Source organism: Oncorhynchus keta, chromosome 14 (assembly GCF_023373465.1).
Source record: "Oncorhynchus keta strain PuntledgeMale-10-30-2019 chromosome 14, Oket_V2, whole genome shotgun sequence".
Lineage (NCBI taxonomy): Eukaryota > Metazoa > Chordata > Actinopteri > Salmoniformes > Salmonidae > Oncorhynchus > Oncorhynchus keta.
Window position 1 is genome coordinate 69,784,984 of NC_068434.1, and position 17,414 is coordinate 69,802,397.

General features: G+C 40.3%; 1 protein-coding gene across 6 annotated transcripts; it reads left to right on the forward strand.

Annotated features, from left to right (window-relative positions):
* Positions 1-1,964: 1,964 nt before the first annotated feature.
* On the forward strand, positions 1,965-16,021 carry LOC118378433 (zinc finger protein 280C-like). Of its 6 annotated transcripts, none has more exons than XM_035765411.1 (21): positions 1,965-2,053; positions 2,156-2,312; positions 2,878-3,053; positions 3,266-3,480; positions 3,825-3,924; positions 4,074-4,322; positions 4,467-4,532; positions 4,638-4,747; positions 6,373-6,572; positions 7,930-8,087; positions 8,271-8,371; positions 8,563-8,709; positions 11,176-11,310; positions 11,500-11,726; positions 12,406-12,546; positions 13,196-13,258; positions 13,452-13,570; positions 13,675-13,708; positions 14,524-14,566; positions 14,660-14,706; positions 14,821-16,021. In XM_035765411.1, exons 3-21 carry the CDS (start codon positions 2,885-2,887, stop codon positions 15,212-15,214), a joined length of 2,718 nt encoding a protein of 905 aa, XP_035621304.1. In that variant the 5' UTR covers positions 1,965-2,053; positions 2,156-2,312; positions 2,878-2,884; the 3' UTR covers positions 15,215-16,021. The 6 variants fall into 6 exon arrangements, with proteins under 6 accessions (XP_035621304.1, XP_035621307.1, XP_052318251.1 ...); XM_035765414.1 differs by having other exon boundaries at positions 4,077-4,322; XM_052462291.1 differs by having other exon boundaries at positions 4,113-4,322.
* The last annotated feature ends 1,393 nt before the right edge of the window (positions 16,022-17,414 follow it).

Here is a 17,414-nt window from a genome sequence, read left to right on the forward strand (position 1 = left end):
TGCAGCTCTTTCAGAACATCAGCTATCTGGATTTGGGTGAAGGAGAAATGGGGGAGGCTTAGGCAAGTTGCTGTGGGGGGTGCAGAGCCAGGTGGAAAGCATGCCGTAGAAAAAGGCTTATTGAAATTCTCAATTATCGTGGATTTATCGGTGGTGACAGTGTTTCCTAGCCTCAGTGCAGTGGGCAGCTGGGAGGAGGTGCTCTTATTCTCCATGGACTTTACAGTGTCCCAGAACTTGTTGGAGTTTGTACTACAGAATGCAAATTTCTGTTTGAAAAATCTAGCCTTTGCTTTCCTAACTGCCTGTGTATATTGGTTCCTAACTTCCCTGAAAAGTTGCATATCGCGGGGGCTGTTCGATGTTAATGCAGAACGCCACAGGATGTTTTTGTGCTGGTCAAGGGCAGTCAGGTCTGGAGTGAACCAAGGGCTATATCTGTTCCTGGTTCTACATTTTTTGAATGGGGCCTGCTTATTTAAGATGGCGAGGAAAGCACTTAACCAGGCATCCTCTACTGACAGAATGAGGTCAATATCCTTCCAGGATACCCGGGCCAGATCGATTAGAAAGGCCTGCTCACTGAAGTGTTTTAGGGAGCGTTTGACAGTGATGAGGGGACCATTACGGACGCAGGCAACGAGGCAGTGGTCGCTGAGATCCTGGTTGAAGACAGCAGATGTGTATTTAGAGGGCAGGTTGGTGAGAATGATATCTATGAGGGTGCCCGTGTTAACGGATTTGGTGTTTTACCTGGTAGGGTCCATGATAGTTTTGGTGAGATTGAGGGCATCTACCTTAGATTGTAGGACGGCCGGGGTGTTAAGCATATCCCAGGGTTTTTCTTTATTTTTTACTATTTTCTACATTGTAGAATAATAGTGAATACATCAAAACTATGAAATAACACATATGGGAATCATGTAGTAACCAAAAAAGTGTTTAACAAATCAAAATATATTTTAGATTCTTCAAAGCAGTCATCTTTTGCCTTAGTGACAGCTTTGCTCACTCTTGGCATTCTCTCAACCAGCGTAGTCATCTGGAATGCATTTCAATTAACAGGTGTGCCTTGTTAAAGTTAATTTGTGGAATTTCTTTCTTCTGAATGTGTTTGAGTCAATCACTTGAGTTGTGACAAGGTAAGGGTGGTATACAGAATATAGCTCTATTTGAGAAAAGATCAACCATTTCTAATACGATTTCATTTAAACTTCCTCTATCGGTTGTCTGTGTGGTTGGTCCTTTTGTGTGTTGTAATTTGAGTAAAAATATCCACAGAAAAGTATCATTCAACAAACTTTTCCAAACTCTGGTACTACCATTGACATTTCTATTACCTGGCACATGCGCAAAACTATATATGTAAACACTTGCAAGGCTTTGGTTACTTACGCATGCATTGTGTGCACGTTCTTCTGTCTTGTGCGCGTGCTTTAGGTGATGAGAAAGCAAACCATGATAGCTAACACAGAGACACAAGTTTTGAAGCTGGTTTAATAATACTTTCCTGAGAATATTTTGTCTTAAATTTCTACCCACAAAAGGACAAAATCAGTGGATAACAGGTAGAGTAAGTTCAAATGGAATTTAATTCAATATTTGTGACAGACAGGGGACCTCTAGTTTGTATGTGACTATGTTGTCAAAGGGACAGCATAGGAACGTCGGGACTAAGTGCTTACAGTGCTTTCACAGGCTTTGTTATGGAGTTGACGACCAAGTTCACAACTGACCGAAAACAAGTAGTGGAATAGTGGTGAGGTTTTAATGGGTTTAGAGTTAGTTGGTAGGCGGAAACACAGGGCTAGATAAGAGAAATAGATGGCCTCACACTCCAGTACAGTAGGTGGAGGTGTATGCACATTTCAGTTGGTTGTGATCCGCCAATACACATTTCAAGAAGAAGAATTAAGCCGATCTGCTTAAAACGTGGACAGACTTTGGGCGGTGTCTGTTTTGCACACCGCCATTATACCATAGAAGAAGATTTTGGGCGGAGTAAACACTAATGCCTCTTCCTATGTTTGTCAACAATTACCACTTCCACAAAGTAATAAACCCTGCCTAATTTCTATAATTTATCTTCTTAAAATGTGATGTTAAACCAAACCATAACCACACTGTTAACTCTAACTAATTGTTGTTTTCATAGATTTTAACGATACAGCTAATTTTGAGGCAGTGGTAACCTTCCTTTCAGCAAACCCCACATTTCCCATCAGCCACCACAATATTCACAGGCGCTCCATTGAAGGTATTTCTCATTTTGTACTAAGGACCAACCACTCAGTTAAACGTTAGATTAAAAGGTAAGTGGACTCTGTACTTGGCCACTGGTATACGTACAATGTTGGTATTGTTGGATAGCATTTAAACATCTCTTAGTACTGCTGCATCAGATAAAATGAAGTTGGAACAAAGAGATCGATGTTGTGTTGTCGCGCCAGACGCCATGATTGGTTGCCCACACTAGCTAATAATGGCTGGCTAGCAGATTTAGCTAGCTACTGTAGTGAACTAAAATAGATGGCAACTGGACGTTTTGGTAGATAACTTTAGTTTATCTATTTAACTATGTGGTGTTCTGCATTGTATTTCCAGCCTTTTGTGTAGCTAGCTATGGTTTTTCGACGGGAAATAAGCAAAAGATCCATTAACTAACTAGTCTCGCGGGCGCACGGCTATGGGGAATAAACGTTTCCAATTTCCTAGCTTTTCCTATTAACGTTAGCTAGTTAGCCAGATACGCAAAACATGTTAGCTAACGTTATCCCACAGCTAGCTGAAGAAACCATGGCTAACTTCGTTTGACTAGCTAGCTAGTTAACTGTTTGTTTCTAGCGAACATTAACGTAACTCTCATCCATTTTTCAGCTTCGCAATGTCCGAGCTTTTTATGGAATGTGAGGAAGAGGAGCTGGAGCCATGGCAGAGACAGACACCCGAAGTTAATTTGTTGGGCGACGGTAAACGTGATGACGACGACGACGAACCTATATTTGTTGGGGAGCTTAGTACTTCAAAGGACACCATTATTAACACCAGACCAAGTATGTGTTCTTCTCTTGGTATGGCTCAGTTAATGTTAGGTCTCTCACACTGTCTGTTTTCTCTAGTTTGGATAGTTTGCATACACAATATCCTTCCATTGGATCCTTTCCCCTTAGTTGCTCTACAAAGTTGGTAAATATGATTATCAATATAGATTTTATTACATTGATACATAAACAAGAGTGGTTAATTATCTGACCTGTCTTTGAAGCAAACAACCAAAGAAATGTGAAGACCACCCCAGTTCAAAGTGGTGGAGTTGGAAGACCAAGAGCCCCTAGGATGATAATGACACACAACTCTCCCCAAGCTCATCTCACTCGGGGTCCAGTTCCCCATAACATCATAATTCCTGGGAAAGGGTTGAACAATGCACCTCGATCCTTAACAGCAGTACCACCACAGCCCATCATTATCAACAACCAGGTATATTGTGTTTTGCTTTAGATAGCCCTTATTCCACTTTGCTATACATTACAAAGAACACACATTAAATTTAAGTCATTTAGCAGAGACTCTTATCCAGAGAAATGTACCATTACTGTATTAATCCTCAGATAGCTAGGTGAGACAAACACATGTTCCCTCTAACGTAGTTATCAGCAAAGTCGGTGTCAGTAGGAAAACCCAAATGCAGGTTTTTTCACGATTGTGGTGCTGGGACAGAGAAGAGCTTTGACTGGGCACCTGTTTAGTTATAGAGATGTACCTTTTGGCTGTAGTGGTGTTGGTGCAATGTTTTAATAAAAACTGTTTGCCTTTTTTCTTAGGGTTACATTATGACCACACCACAGTTATCGGCCAACTCAGCTTTCCTTGCTTCCCTTGGGAAACAGTATCCCCCTGGGACATCTTTCACTGTGGTTCCGGGTAAAAATAGAAATATTTAGACTAATAATTGGAAATTAATTTAGTGAATCTATGCTCAAGTAAACTTATATATTCCCTATACAGCCACAGCACACACATACTGCTTTTTGCAGTGTTTCATATTTGTAATGTGTGTGGGGGGTTTTCAGCAGGCCAGCAGCACATTCTGCAGCAGATGACTCCAGCAGCAGGCCAGCAGCACATTCTGCAGCAGGTGACTCCAGGGAAGCTTTTACCTGGGGTTATCCACAGGCCTCAAGTGCACATGATCCACAACAACGTAGTGACCTTGTCCAATGTGCAGGGTCCTGCTGCATTGTCTTCCCAGCCCAACTGCTCAAATTCTACCAACCTCCAGATTGTGTCCCCAGTTATTCAAGCCAAAGGCAACAGCTGGGGTAAGCCAAAATATCTTACTTGTTTGACCCAGAGATATTCCTGGCCAGGTCAAGTGGTCAGGAAAACTGTGTGTGACCTCATGATCTGAAGATTGCATGTGACTTGTGATAATAAGTATGAATCTATTTTCTTCCCTTAAACAGACTATGGCAAACGAGGTTTACCTCAAGACCAAAACAGCACAGCTAAAAAAGCAAAGCAGGGCATAGGTAGGGGTTTCCTTACATCAGTTGCATGCTCTGTTATTAGCTAGATTCATTAGCACTGTTACTTTTTTATTTTTACAACTGAAATTTCGTTTTTTGTTTTTGCAGGGTCTCCCCACGCCCAGGAGATATTAGAAAATGGAGCACGTTTTTGTAAAAAATGTCCAAAGTGTAAATTTGATTTCTACCAACAAGCTGTCATGAAAGACCACATGGTGGTGAGTTTACTTCAGTCATTCTAAAATGCATTCCTTTAGCTGTGTCAATTGCTTTACATAAATATTCTATAATGTTGCTATTCAGGGCTTGACATTAACTTTTTCAGCCACTTGTACTTTGGACAAGGACAGATCTTTTGTTTACTTGTTCCAAAAAAAAAGGCTAACAACCATTTTTACATCATTATATGATTCAAGGAACCACTTTTCAAAGTAAAATTAATAACTTTATTTTTTATTTTTTTTACCATTAAAATTCTGATAAATGTTGCTGGGCTACAGTCTGCCTATTGGCATCTTTGCATATTCATTTGTGTCTCAAAATACAACCCTGTCCCTTTTAAAGCTCTCCTTGAGAATAGTTTGCCACCCTTGGTAGCCTATAAAATATTACAACATTACAATTACAACCAAATACTTTTTATGTCTTTATATATTAAAGGGTGTCCCTGGGACGATAAAACATGTATGCGGTTCAAAACTGACTCTGGGACAGTTCTGGGATGACACTTTTTAATTTTTAAAATTTTTATAAAGCCATGAGGCTGATGCAACAGACCAGACCGTTTTTCTTAAAATGTTGATAGTTTTATTTCTTATTATAAACTCAACAATGTGCACATGGCCTTAGGCTATGCATAAATGTTCCAACATGCAATTAGTGGGAAAGCACCTTTCTCAAAAGCGCTCCACACATGTGCGAGCGGTTTCATATGACAGAGTTTAAAATATCTGTTACCAATGAAGAGGGGAGATCTAAAGATGTATAAACTGGCATGGTTTACTCATGACTAGTATTATGCCTTTGGCTGTTGGAAAATTAAATATTGTTGATTTAAAAACCAATAGAACATGAGAAATTCTGGTTTCAATATTTCTGTGGTCATATTTTGCCTCGTCTCGACTACTTTGAAAAAAGTAAAGACCTCCTTAATTGTTTAAAACCTCAACATGAAACTTCCAGGTTTTAAACAATTTAAGTTTATTATGAAATAGTTTCAAAATGTTGGCTGCCTCTGCTCAGATTCAAGGTGGGTGATGTGCAGTACGCATCATTACTGTCTTTCACTTTCCGGTCTTGTGACCATTTGATCTGAACGATGTGCTTTGAGTATGTCGACAGAATCAAGCCTTCAGATGTTAATGTTAATTATCCTTCATTATTTGTCAAACATGGCTGCCGTTTAGCCTATATTTATGTAATTAAAATTCTCATTAAAATGTGCCTACATTTTCTGCCGTCTCCCTCATGTCAGCATCGGTCTGGACATGAGGCTGGCTGTAGCTAATATGCATGCATATCAATTACAATTTGATGTGCAGGCTTTTTTATTTATGTACATGAAAAATAGATTTGAATATTATTTCAGTGTTTGCTTCTCACATCCAATTCTGCTCATAGTAATTGTTTGATTTTTGTGAATTTTTTTACTTGTCCATTTGGAACAAATCTATGTTCTTGTCGAAATATTTATTTTTTACTTGTCCCGAACAAGAGGACAAGCGGTAATGTCGAGCCTTGCTATTAGTGCATGAACCAGAGATTTAGAGGCACTTTAAGAACTACAATATCAACTCTGCAGATTGTAATTTGTTCACCTATTTTACATTTACTTTAATTTCAGAAATGTTGTCCTCACCTGTTGGAGTGTGTCTTCCCCTCAACCCCAAAGTCTACTTACCTTTTTGCAAGCAAGCGCATCATGCTTGTCACAGACTTCTACTATGGTAGATTTGAGGGAGACAAACCAAAATCGCAGCAGCAGAAGACCCCATTTACCTATAAGTGCCAGAGCTGTTTGAAAGTACTCAAGAACAACGTCAGGTAACTACAGCAGGCGTTGCTTGCTGTGCAGCTCTGCTTTTGTTTTCAATAAGCCACCGTATTCCTGAATAATACGATTATTTGTGACGAAGAAAGGGTGTCGTGTCTACTGCACAACAAAAAGTGTTTGTTTAGGTCATGTTCTAATCTAAACAACTCCTCTATATCCTATTTGTCCAGTGGCATAATGAAAACAATACATTTGGCATTTCACATGTTTACATAATGCAAACACATTACACAATTACTGCCACCAATAAGTAGATCGGTGGACATGTCTTCTATATTTACATGAATGGCTCACTGTTATTGGTAATGAATGGATACATCAACTGGCCTTTCGTCAATACGTCACCCCAAGTGTCTACTGTGCTGTTTTGGTGCATGGAAATGGTGTTCATGAACAAGTGTTAAATGAGCCCTCTGCCCATGGAGAGTGATTTAACTTCAATGTGAAGAGAGGAGATTCAACGCGTTTCAGCCTTCATCACAGTTTTCTCCCCCAGATGGATGACATATCAACTCATATTCCCACTTGGGGCCAGAGATGAATAATGGCTGCTAGTTTGGATGGTGTAAGAACTGCTCCTTTGATTAAATAACTTTGCTTCAGGATGTTGCAAGAAAAGCCTCTGTAAGCTCCTTTTAATGGGCAGACGCATTTGTACTGAACCCAGTCTGGCAGCAGAGGTCATAGTTTGTCTGCATAAAAATCCCTATTAGGGGAGCTGAGGTAAGACTGCTGGCTGAAAAATGGGCCTTGCCTGCCTTGTCAGTGCAGTGGTTACATGTAGAGGTCGTGTGGCTCAGGGGCAGCCGTGGAACACCACATCATTAAGCAAAACAAAAAGCTGTGCGTAATTGGCAGTATTATAATGGCAATTATGCATGCTTAGGAAGTGAGGTGCACAGTGGTTGCTCATTTATTTTTTTAATCTGACGTGCAGGTTTGGTGTTGCACATAGGCCACGATCTGTTGAAGTGTTATTGAATACGGCTTCACTGTAATTTGGCTCAATACATTACGTTAGTTTTTCGTTTTCTAAATGTAGGTTAAAGTTGAAGTAGGGTAGTTAGTTATTTATGCATATATTTCTTTAATTATTTAAAGAAACGTTTCACTAAAAAGCGAATGAGCTTTTTACCATATTTACACAACATTTTTGAAATTTGCTCTGGTGGATTGGATAGTTACACATTTTTCTCGTTTTTAATAGCTTGTTTAAAAATGACATTTTACAATGCAATTTTTAAAAGATAAACGGCAAAGCTGACACTTCGTTGCTTTGGCATTTGTGGTTTCTGACGCTACATTGCTACTGATGTCTTATCTTGAACTTTGTGGTGACTCTTGTAGGTTCATGAACCACATGAAGCACCATCTGGAGCTGGAGAAGCAGAACAGTGAGAGCTGGGAAAGCCACACTACCTGCCAACACTGCTACCGGCAGTACTCAACCCCATTCCAGCTGCAGTGCCACGTTGAGAGTGCCCACAGCATGGTCGAATCTTCAAGTAGGCATACCAGTCAATAGCAACCAACATGAAACATCAATGAAACCATACATTTCACCTTAACGTATTGAACACTGTCTCAAGCAATCATACATTATTGTACATAGCTTTATATAACTATAATCAACCTGTCTTGAACAAGTTGGGCCCATTTTAGTAATTCATTCTTGTTGGTTTTTGTAGCAAATTGCAAGATATGTGAATTAGCCTTCGAGTCTGAGCAAGTGCTCCTGGAACACATGAAGGACAACCACAAGCCTGGCGAGATGCCCTATGTCTGCCAGGTGCATTTTATCAATCATGTTTGTTATAGTAGTTTGTTCACAAAGAAAAGTTATTAATAGTTGATAGTAGAGATGCCCTGGCATTACAATCAGGAATTGAAACATTTAATACAATTTATTGAAGGGATTTGACTTGCAATCCTCCAGAACCATTTATTATTCACACGAATGTTTCAATTGTCTCCTTCCAGGTGTGCAACTACCGGTCTTCATTCTTTACCGATGTGGACACACACTTCCGTACGGTGCATGAAAACACAAAGGATCTCCTTTGTCCATTCTGCCTTAAAGTTCTTAAAAGTGGTCATGTCTACATGCAGCACTATATGAAGCATCAGGTAAGAGGCTTATATTGGGTACTTTTCTATTGATAAATATGTGCAACAAATATGTGCATTCAATTCGATAAATATGTTGATTGGGTCATTTTTGATTGATGGGGCTCATGTTCTGACTGACCTGGCACACGTCATTTCCTTTCAGTTTCCTGATGTTTCAGCCTCTTAATAAAGCAGTGAATTCTGCAAACAATTTTCTCTCAGAGTTTGAGTTTTAAAGCTGGCTGGTTTAAAAAAAAATGTTTTATTGAACACGCTTGTGAGTTGCCCTATTGGCTTTCATTCTGAGGTTGGATTGATTTGTTTGTTTGCTGAACACCTTGATGTAATACATAACTGTCTTACAGCAATGTCTGCTTCCTTTCACCTGCCTAATGGGCTCTCTCTGACAAAAAACAAACCAGATCAACTCCACCAATCACTGTATGTAGCCATAGAACAAAGACAACAGAAACGTTAGTCTAATACCAAGCCAGCCAATGCTGTAAGAATAAAAAATGATTCAATGACCCTGTTACCTGTGCCAACCAACAAAACACAGAAATGACACATTGTCCTGAAATCTTACCCTTTACTATGGATAGCTGAAACTATTATCTACAGTTGAAGTCGGAAGTTTACACACATCTTAGCCAAATACATTTACACTCAGGTTGTCAAGATTCCTGACATTTCAATCCTAGTAAAAATGTCCTGTCTTAGGTCAGTTAGGCTCACCACTTTTATTTTAAGAATGTGAAATGTCAGAATAATAGTAGAGTAATTTATTTCGGCTTTTATTTCTTTCATCACATTCCCAGTGGGTCAGAAGTTTACATACACTCAATTCGTATTTGGTAGCATTGACTTTAATTTGTTTAATTTGGGTCAAGCATTTCGGGTAGCTTTCCACAAGCTTCCCACAATAATTTGGGTGAATTCTGGCCCTTTCCTCGTGACAGAGCTGGTGTAACTGAGTCAGGTTTGTAGGCCTCCTTGCTCGCACATTATTTTTCATTTCCGCCCACAAATTTTCTATGGGATTGAGGTCAGGGCTTTGTGATGGCCACTCCAATACCGTGCCCTTGTTGTCCTTAAGCCATTTTGCCACAACTTTGGAAGTATGCTTGGGGTCATTGTCCATTGGGAAGATTTTTAATCTCATTTTTAATTTGAGCTTTATTTAATTGTCATTTAAGAATAAATTCTTATTTTCAATGACTGCCTAGGAACAGTGGGTTGTTCTGCCTTGTTCAGGGGCAGAATTACAGATTTTTACCGTGTCAGCTCGGGGATTCGATCTTGCAACCTTCGGTTACTAGTCCAACGCTCTAACCACTAGGCTACCCTGCCGCTCATTTGCGACCAAGCTTTAACTTCCTGACTGATGTCTTGAGACGCTTCAATATATCCACATAATTTTCCTACCTCATGATGCCATCTATTTTGTGAAGTGCACCAGTCCCTCCTGCAGCAAAGCACCCCCACAACATGATGCTGCCACCCCCGTGCTTTACGGTTGGGATGGTGTTCTTCGGCTTGCAAGCCTCCCCTTTTTTCCTCCAAACATAGAAATGGTCATTATGGCCAAACAGTTCCATTTTTCTTCCATCAGACCAGAGGACATTTCTCCAAAAAAGTACCATCTTTGTCCCCATGTGCAGTTGCAAACCGTAGTCTGGCTTTATTATGGTGGTTTTGGAGCAGTGGCTTCTTTCTTGCTGAGCAGCCTTTCAGGATATAGGACTCGTTTTACTGTGGATATAGATACTTTTGTACCAGTTTTCTCCAGCATCTTCACAAGGTCCTTTGCTGTTGCTCTGGGATTGATTTGCACTTTTCACACCAAAGTACGTTCATCTCTAGGAGACAGAACATGTCTCCTTCCTGAGCGGTATGACGGCTGCTTGGTCCCATGGTGTTTATACTTGCAGAATATTGCTTGTACAGATGAACGTGGTACCTTCAGGCGTTTGGAAATTGCTCCCAATGATGAACCAGACTTGTGGAGTTTTACAATTTTATTTCTTAGGTCTTGGCTGATTTCTTTTGATTTTCCCATGATGTAAAGCAAAGAGGCACTGCGTTTGAAGGTAGGCCTTGAAATACATCCACAGGTACACCTCCAATTGACTCAGGCTAATTGACATCATTTATCAGAAGCTTCTAAAGCCATGACATTTTCTGGAATTTTCCAAGCTGTTTAAAGGCACAGTCAACTTAGTGTAAGTAAACTTCTGACCCACTGGAATTGTGATACAGTGAAAATATCTTTCTGTAAACAATTGTTGGAAAAATGACTTGTGCCATGCACAAAGTAGATGTCCTAACTGACTTGCCAAAATTCTAGTTTGTTAAGAAGAAATTTGTGGAGTGGTTGAAAAATTAGTTTTAATGACTCCATAAGTGTATGTAAACTTCCGACTTCAACCGTACCTATATGCAGTCTCATGTTTTTCTATTGTACTTGTTCTGTCAATTTGCCAGAAAAAAGGAATTAATCGTTGCGGGAAATGCAGGCTGAATTTCCTCACCTACAAGGAGAGAGTGGATCACAAGACTCAGCACCATAAGACTTTCCAAAAACCCAAAGCTCTGGAGGGCCTTCCTCCTGGAACCAAGGTTTTGACTGTTCTTATTTAGCCTAGCAAAACATCTCAATACCTCTGTACCAATTATCTACAATATAGATAAAATCAATGGCAACCGCAATAAGCCCTAATTTAAAAGCAATTTCTATTACAAGCGTTTAAATCATGGCATGAATTCAGAGAATCTTAATTTGATCTGTTTTTTTAATACATATTTCAGGTGACTATCCGGGCCTCTCTGACCGGGCCATCTCCCAGTTCCACCCATGCTGCTGAAAAATCCAGTGTCAGTGTCATACCAGAGGTCTCAGGCATGAAGGTAGCCAAAGTAAAAGCTCAGAGTAGTACATCTACCACACAGGGCAGCAGTGGGGGTAAAGGCAAGGCCACAGTGAGCAAGAAGCTCCTTAAGCAGCAGAAGAACAACCATGTGTTGCAGAGTCTCAGGTCGGTCCATCACTCAGTCAACTTGTTTTTTTCCTCGCAAACTACATATTTTCTGTTACAGGATCTAAACTATGGTCAGGGCTGATTCTTTTCATGGTTGGTTATGAACAGGGCTCTAAATTCAAATGAGCTGGTGCTCTCAAAAAAGTTAGGAGCTAATGAGGTTACATGACTGAACAACAGGTAAACAAATGCCTGCGAGTGGTTTTGGAGCAGCTTGTGTAGTGGTTTATAAATGTATAACCACTTCACAATAGAACATTGCTCAGGTAATATGGTTTATATCTTTTTACCAGTTTGTGCTAGAAACAATATGTTTTCACAGTAGTGGTGCTGCATTAGCTCCTAACCATGACAGTAACAAATCTGTGCTCGCTTTTATGTCTTGGTCACTCAAACAACGGTACAGCGACGCCTAATCATTACAACAATTATACTCTGGGAGATTGTTTTCATAGTCGCACGGTGCTCCCAAAATATTTCAAGTCGCACAGCAAAATATTTAAGAGCATTTGCGACCAAAATGGTCACACTTCAGAGCCCTGGTTATCAATATATTACACCAATCAAGTAACTTGTATGTTTAATAATGCATCTCAGAATGTGTTACTGAAGGTAATAGTACTTTAAATATAAATGAATTAATGATGCCCAAATTAGTTTTCTCTACTTTTTTTAGTATTGGCGAAAGAAGACACACCTGCATTGAGTGCTACTCTGAGATTTATGACTTCTATAGTCACTATCCCATGGTTGCAATTTGTGGTGCATGCAAGTATCGGACAAGTTGCAAAACTTCATTTGGAAACCATATGATAAGGTAAAGGCTCCTTGAGTATCAGATTCATAACACATTTATACACTTGAGTGTACAAAACTTTAGGAACACCCCTACAAGGTGTCAAACGTTCCACAGGGATGCTGGCCCATGTTGACTCCAATGCTTCCCACAGTTGTCAAGTTGGCTGGATGTCCTTTGGGTGGTGGATAATTCTTGATAAACACGGGAAACTGAGCGTGAAAAACCCGGCAGCGTGCAGTTCTTGACAAACTGGTGCAGTTGGCACATACTACCATACCCTGTTCAAAGGCACTTAAAATATTTTGTCTTACCCATTCACCCTCTGAATGACACATACACAATCCATGTCTCAGTTGTCTCAGCTTAAAAATCCCTTTTAAACCTGTCTCCTCACCTTAATCTACAATGATTTGAAGTGTATTTAATAAGTGACATCAATAAGGGATCATAGCTTTTACCTGGTCAGTCTGTCATGGAAAGAGCAGGTATTCCTAATGTTTTGTGAACAGCGTATATGCCCATTTTTACATTTGAGTCATTTAGCAGACGCTCTTATCCAGAGCGACTTACAGGAGGAAGTAGGGTTAAGTGCAGATTTTTCACCTAGTCGGCTCAGGGAGGATGTTTTATTGTTCATATTAAATATATACAAATATATATTTGTCAGGTTCCATAGTGCAATCTCAAAAGAGAGATTCCGGAAAATGAGGAAAATCCCAGTTGTCCTAAGGTACGTGTCCCTAACTAAACAAATCTAGTCTCAAATCAATTCCCTAATGATGCCATTGTTCTGCACTAGTTTTTGATAATGATGTATTTAATAAGTAGTGTTGCATTTTCACCAAACATTACTATAATTAAGCACCATGCAAGTTTATTCTATTTGGTTCATTATGAATCACATTTTACTTACTGTCTTGCAGGAATTTAACCCTTGTCTGTCTGAACTGTGACTTCCTGGCGGATGCGCATGGAACTGACCTCATGAGCAAGCATTTGATTGACAGACCACACCATGTCTGTAAGGTCATTCTAGAGAAAGGTATAACGTTTATCACATTCTTCACAACCAGGTGCTTAGGTGTCACATTTTGTTCATATAATAATAATAACCTGTCTGCATGTCACGTTTTTCTTGTCTTGCAGGAGAAGGTGGTGCTGTAGATGACGGCATTAGAGGGTGAGTAGCTACTCTCCCAATGCAGCGGATAACGAGAACATCCTAAAATAAAAGTAACACCCCTCATAGTGTTGTAATGAGAATCTCAGAATTTGATCAAGTACTTGTGAGACTTCCAACTCCCTGACCTACGAGTTTGTTTGGAAGCATCCATTATTTTGAGAAATCTTTACCATATACTTTTTACGTTAAGCTAATTGGGATGCATATTAAGCAGATTTTTTATTTATTTATTTTTTATTTTTTTAGACCTTCACAAATGCAAATTGGAGCTTTGGCCTTAATTAATACCAGAGAACATTGCTTAATTAATGCGTGCCTAAAGTAAGGTAATTTTGTCATTGGGAAGTTGCTGAAATGAAAGGTCATTGTAAAATCTCTTTTGCAAGAATATCCTCATCTTAATTTGTTGTATTCCTTTGAGGACCCAAATGCACAAACAATACACATGAGATCCAAGTTCAAATGTAATCATTTCATAAATATGTTGTTCCTCCTGAGAATTTAATATGCACAATTCAATGCTAATTGATATTTATGCTAAATTCCTGTTCTGTTTGAAGAATGATTGTCTGGACAAGGATGTTGGTCCTTTTGCTTCATGATTAAAATATCTTTATTTGAAAAAATAGTAACTATATGGATACTAATTCTGTGCTGATAAGCCTGCCTTAATTATGCTCTGAAAATGAATTTTAAGTTTTCATTACCCTATTCCATATGCTATCTCCAAAGTAGTTTTGTTGTTTGTTTTATTAAAACGGCTCTACGTTTAATGGATATGTGTCGTGATTTTCTCTTTTGTTCTGTTTCAGAAATAAGCAAGGGATGTCTGCTCTGATGTTCCCTGATATCCAGGTACTACTCTAGCTGGATTGTACCTGAGAAACACATATGTTTGATTTTGAACGGTTTCTTCAACCCAGCACCTGTTTGTTTTTTGTTACATAGAATGCTGAAACTGCCACAGTGAGTGGCGCTTTTGAACAATTGCACAGGTAATTAAGGGATGGTCCACACAAAATAGAACCTACAAATATTTTTACCATCTTGGATGGAGTCAATTAGATTGATGTGGTACGTGTCGCCCCCCCCCCCTTTTTCATTCACAGCATTCCCAGATTGGAGGAGACCTCCAATGTCTTGTGTATCACCCCAGCTGCTGAAAGAGGGGATGGGCCAGAGGTAATGCATGTTCAGACCCAAGAGTCAGGAAGAGGTGATGTTATTCTACTAGACAACGATGATGCAGCAGTTAACCAGCTCGGAGTGGCAGAAGTGCAAGGGCTTCCACAGATCTCTACAGTAGATCAGATCCAGGGAGTCACACAGGCTACAGAGCTAGAAACACCCATGGAAAGTTCAGTTGAGGAAGACCAGTCTTTGCAGTCAGGGCCCATGGTAAGTGAAACACTCATGGAAAGCTCAGTTGAGGAGGAGCTGAGGGAGGAGTGGGCTTTGCAGTCAGCTATCAGGTCCCCCTCTAGTTCTTTGGCCTGTGAGTAGAGGGGGATGTGGCGTGTTTATGAGTCATTAAGCAAACCGGAATCTGTGAGCTTTGACGACAGTAAGAAGGTCAGCGCTTCCCTGGAGACCATCCCCTTAAATGTAGACCAAGAGGTGAACAATATCGTGGAAGCAAAGGACAACTCCTCGTCCTCTCAAAGTCCAGCTGAAGTCAGGGCAGAGAACAAAGACATTCTCTCCAGTCCTGAAACACTGAAGGAATCAGCAACGGAGTAGAGAAAAGTGGACCGGATGTATTTTTAAGACTGCATACTATTGAAATGTATTTCTCTTCCCCATTTTCTTAGTTTACTGTCCTTGACCAGATGGAGATAAGCTGAGATGTGTTTGTTAGATTTGACATTTGGAAAAACATGTATCATTTTTTTCTAACTGCAGTGCAAGATTTTACTTCTGTCAAACTTTCAATTTGGTTGTAAGCTTTCAATGAAAGTGAAAATGGTACACAATGTGAATAATTTGACTTTCTGTAGTGTGTCTCAAAATACAAAATCTGAATGTTTATGCTTTCCTTGATCGATGAACTTGTACTCAAGTGTGAAAAATCCTGGAAATATCTTCTTGAATATCCTTCCACTAGTAGATATAGGCCTTTTGTGTTTATTTTGGATACCTCTACTTCCATTGACATTTCATTTTCATTTCATGTATTTTTAATATACTAAATGCAGCAAAAAAAGATGTCATCACTGTCAACTGGGTTTATTTTCAGCAAACTTAACATGTAAATATTTGTATGAGCATAAGATTTAACAACTGAGACATAAACTGAAAAAGTTCCACAGACATGTGACTAGCAGAAATTGAATGTGTCCCTGAACAAAGGGAGGGGGGGTCAAAATCAAATGTAAGTCGGTGTCTGGTGTGGCCACCAGCTGCATTAAGTACTGCAGTGCATCTCCTCCTCATGGACTGCACCAGATTTACCAGTTCTTGCTGTGAGCTGTTACTCCATTCTTCCACTGAGACACCTGCAACTTCCCAGACATTTCTTGGGGGAATGGCCCGAGCCCTCACCCTCCGATCCAACAGGTCCCAGATGTACGCAATGGGATTGAGATCCTGGCTCTTCGCTGGCCATGGCAGAACACTGACATTCCTGACTTGCAGGAAATCACACAGGGAACGAGCAGTATGGCTGGTGGCATTGTCATGCTGGAGGGTCATGTCAGGATGAGCCTGCAGGAAGGGTACCACATGTAACACACAGCATTGAGATTGTCTGCAATGACAAGCTCAGTCCAATATGCTGTGACACACCACCCCAGACCATGACAGACCCTCCACATCCAAATTGATCCCGCTCAAGAGTACAGGCCTCAGTGTAACGCTCATTCCTTCAACGATAAACGTGAATCCGACTATCACCCCTTATGAGACAAAACCTTGACTCGTCAGTGAAGTGCACTTTTTGCCAGTCCTGTCTGGTCCGTTGACGGTGGGTTTGTGCCCATAGGCAACGTTGCCGGTGATGTCTGGTGAGGACCTGCCTTACGACAGGCCTACAAGCCCTCAGTCCAGCCTCTCTCAGCCTATTGCGGCCTGTCTGAGCACTGAGGGAGGGATTGTGCGCTCCTGGTGTAACTCGGGCAGTTTCCATCCTGTACCTGTCCCGCAGGTGTGATGTTCGGTTATACCGATCCTATGCAGGTGTTGTTACACGTGGTCTGCCACTGTGAGGACGGTCAGCTGTCCGTCCTGTCTCCGGCGTCTCACAGTACGGACATTGCAATTTATTGCCCTGGCCACAGCTGCAGTCTTCATGCCTCCTTGCAGCATGCCTAAGTCACGTTCACGCAGATGAGCAGGGACCCTGGGCATATTTCTTTTGGTGTTTTTCAGTCTGTAGAAAGGCCTCTTTAGTATCCTAAATGTTCATTACTGTGACCTTAATTGCCTACCATCTGTAAGCTGTTTCTTAACAACCGTTCCAAAGGTGCATGTTCATTAATTGTGGGAAACAGCATGGGAAACAGTGTTTAAACCCTTTACAATGAAGATCTGTGAAGTTATTTGGATTTTTACAAATTATCTTTGAAAGATAGGGTCCTGAAAAAGGGATGTTTCTTCTTTTGTTGAGTTTTATAATCCATCACTTTCCCTTTGATTGTCTGTAGTTTGAGAGCAATCTAATGGATTTGAATCATTTGAGGGAGTTTGATTCAAATGAACCGTGGTA

Coding starts and splice junctions, on each gene's coding strand:
- LOC118378433 (XM_035765411.1), top strand. CDS start 2,885: ATGTCCGAGCTTTTTATGGAATGTGAGGAAGAGGAGCTGGAGCCATGG. Junction 3,925..4,073: donor ATCTTTCACTGTGGTTCCGG/GTAAAAATAGAA, acceptor GGGGGTTTTCAG/CAGGCCAGCAGCACATTCTG. Junction 11,727..12,405: donor CATGTGTTGCAGAGTCTCAG/GTCGGTCCATCA, acceptor TACTTTTTTTAG/TATTGGCGAAAGAAGACACA.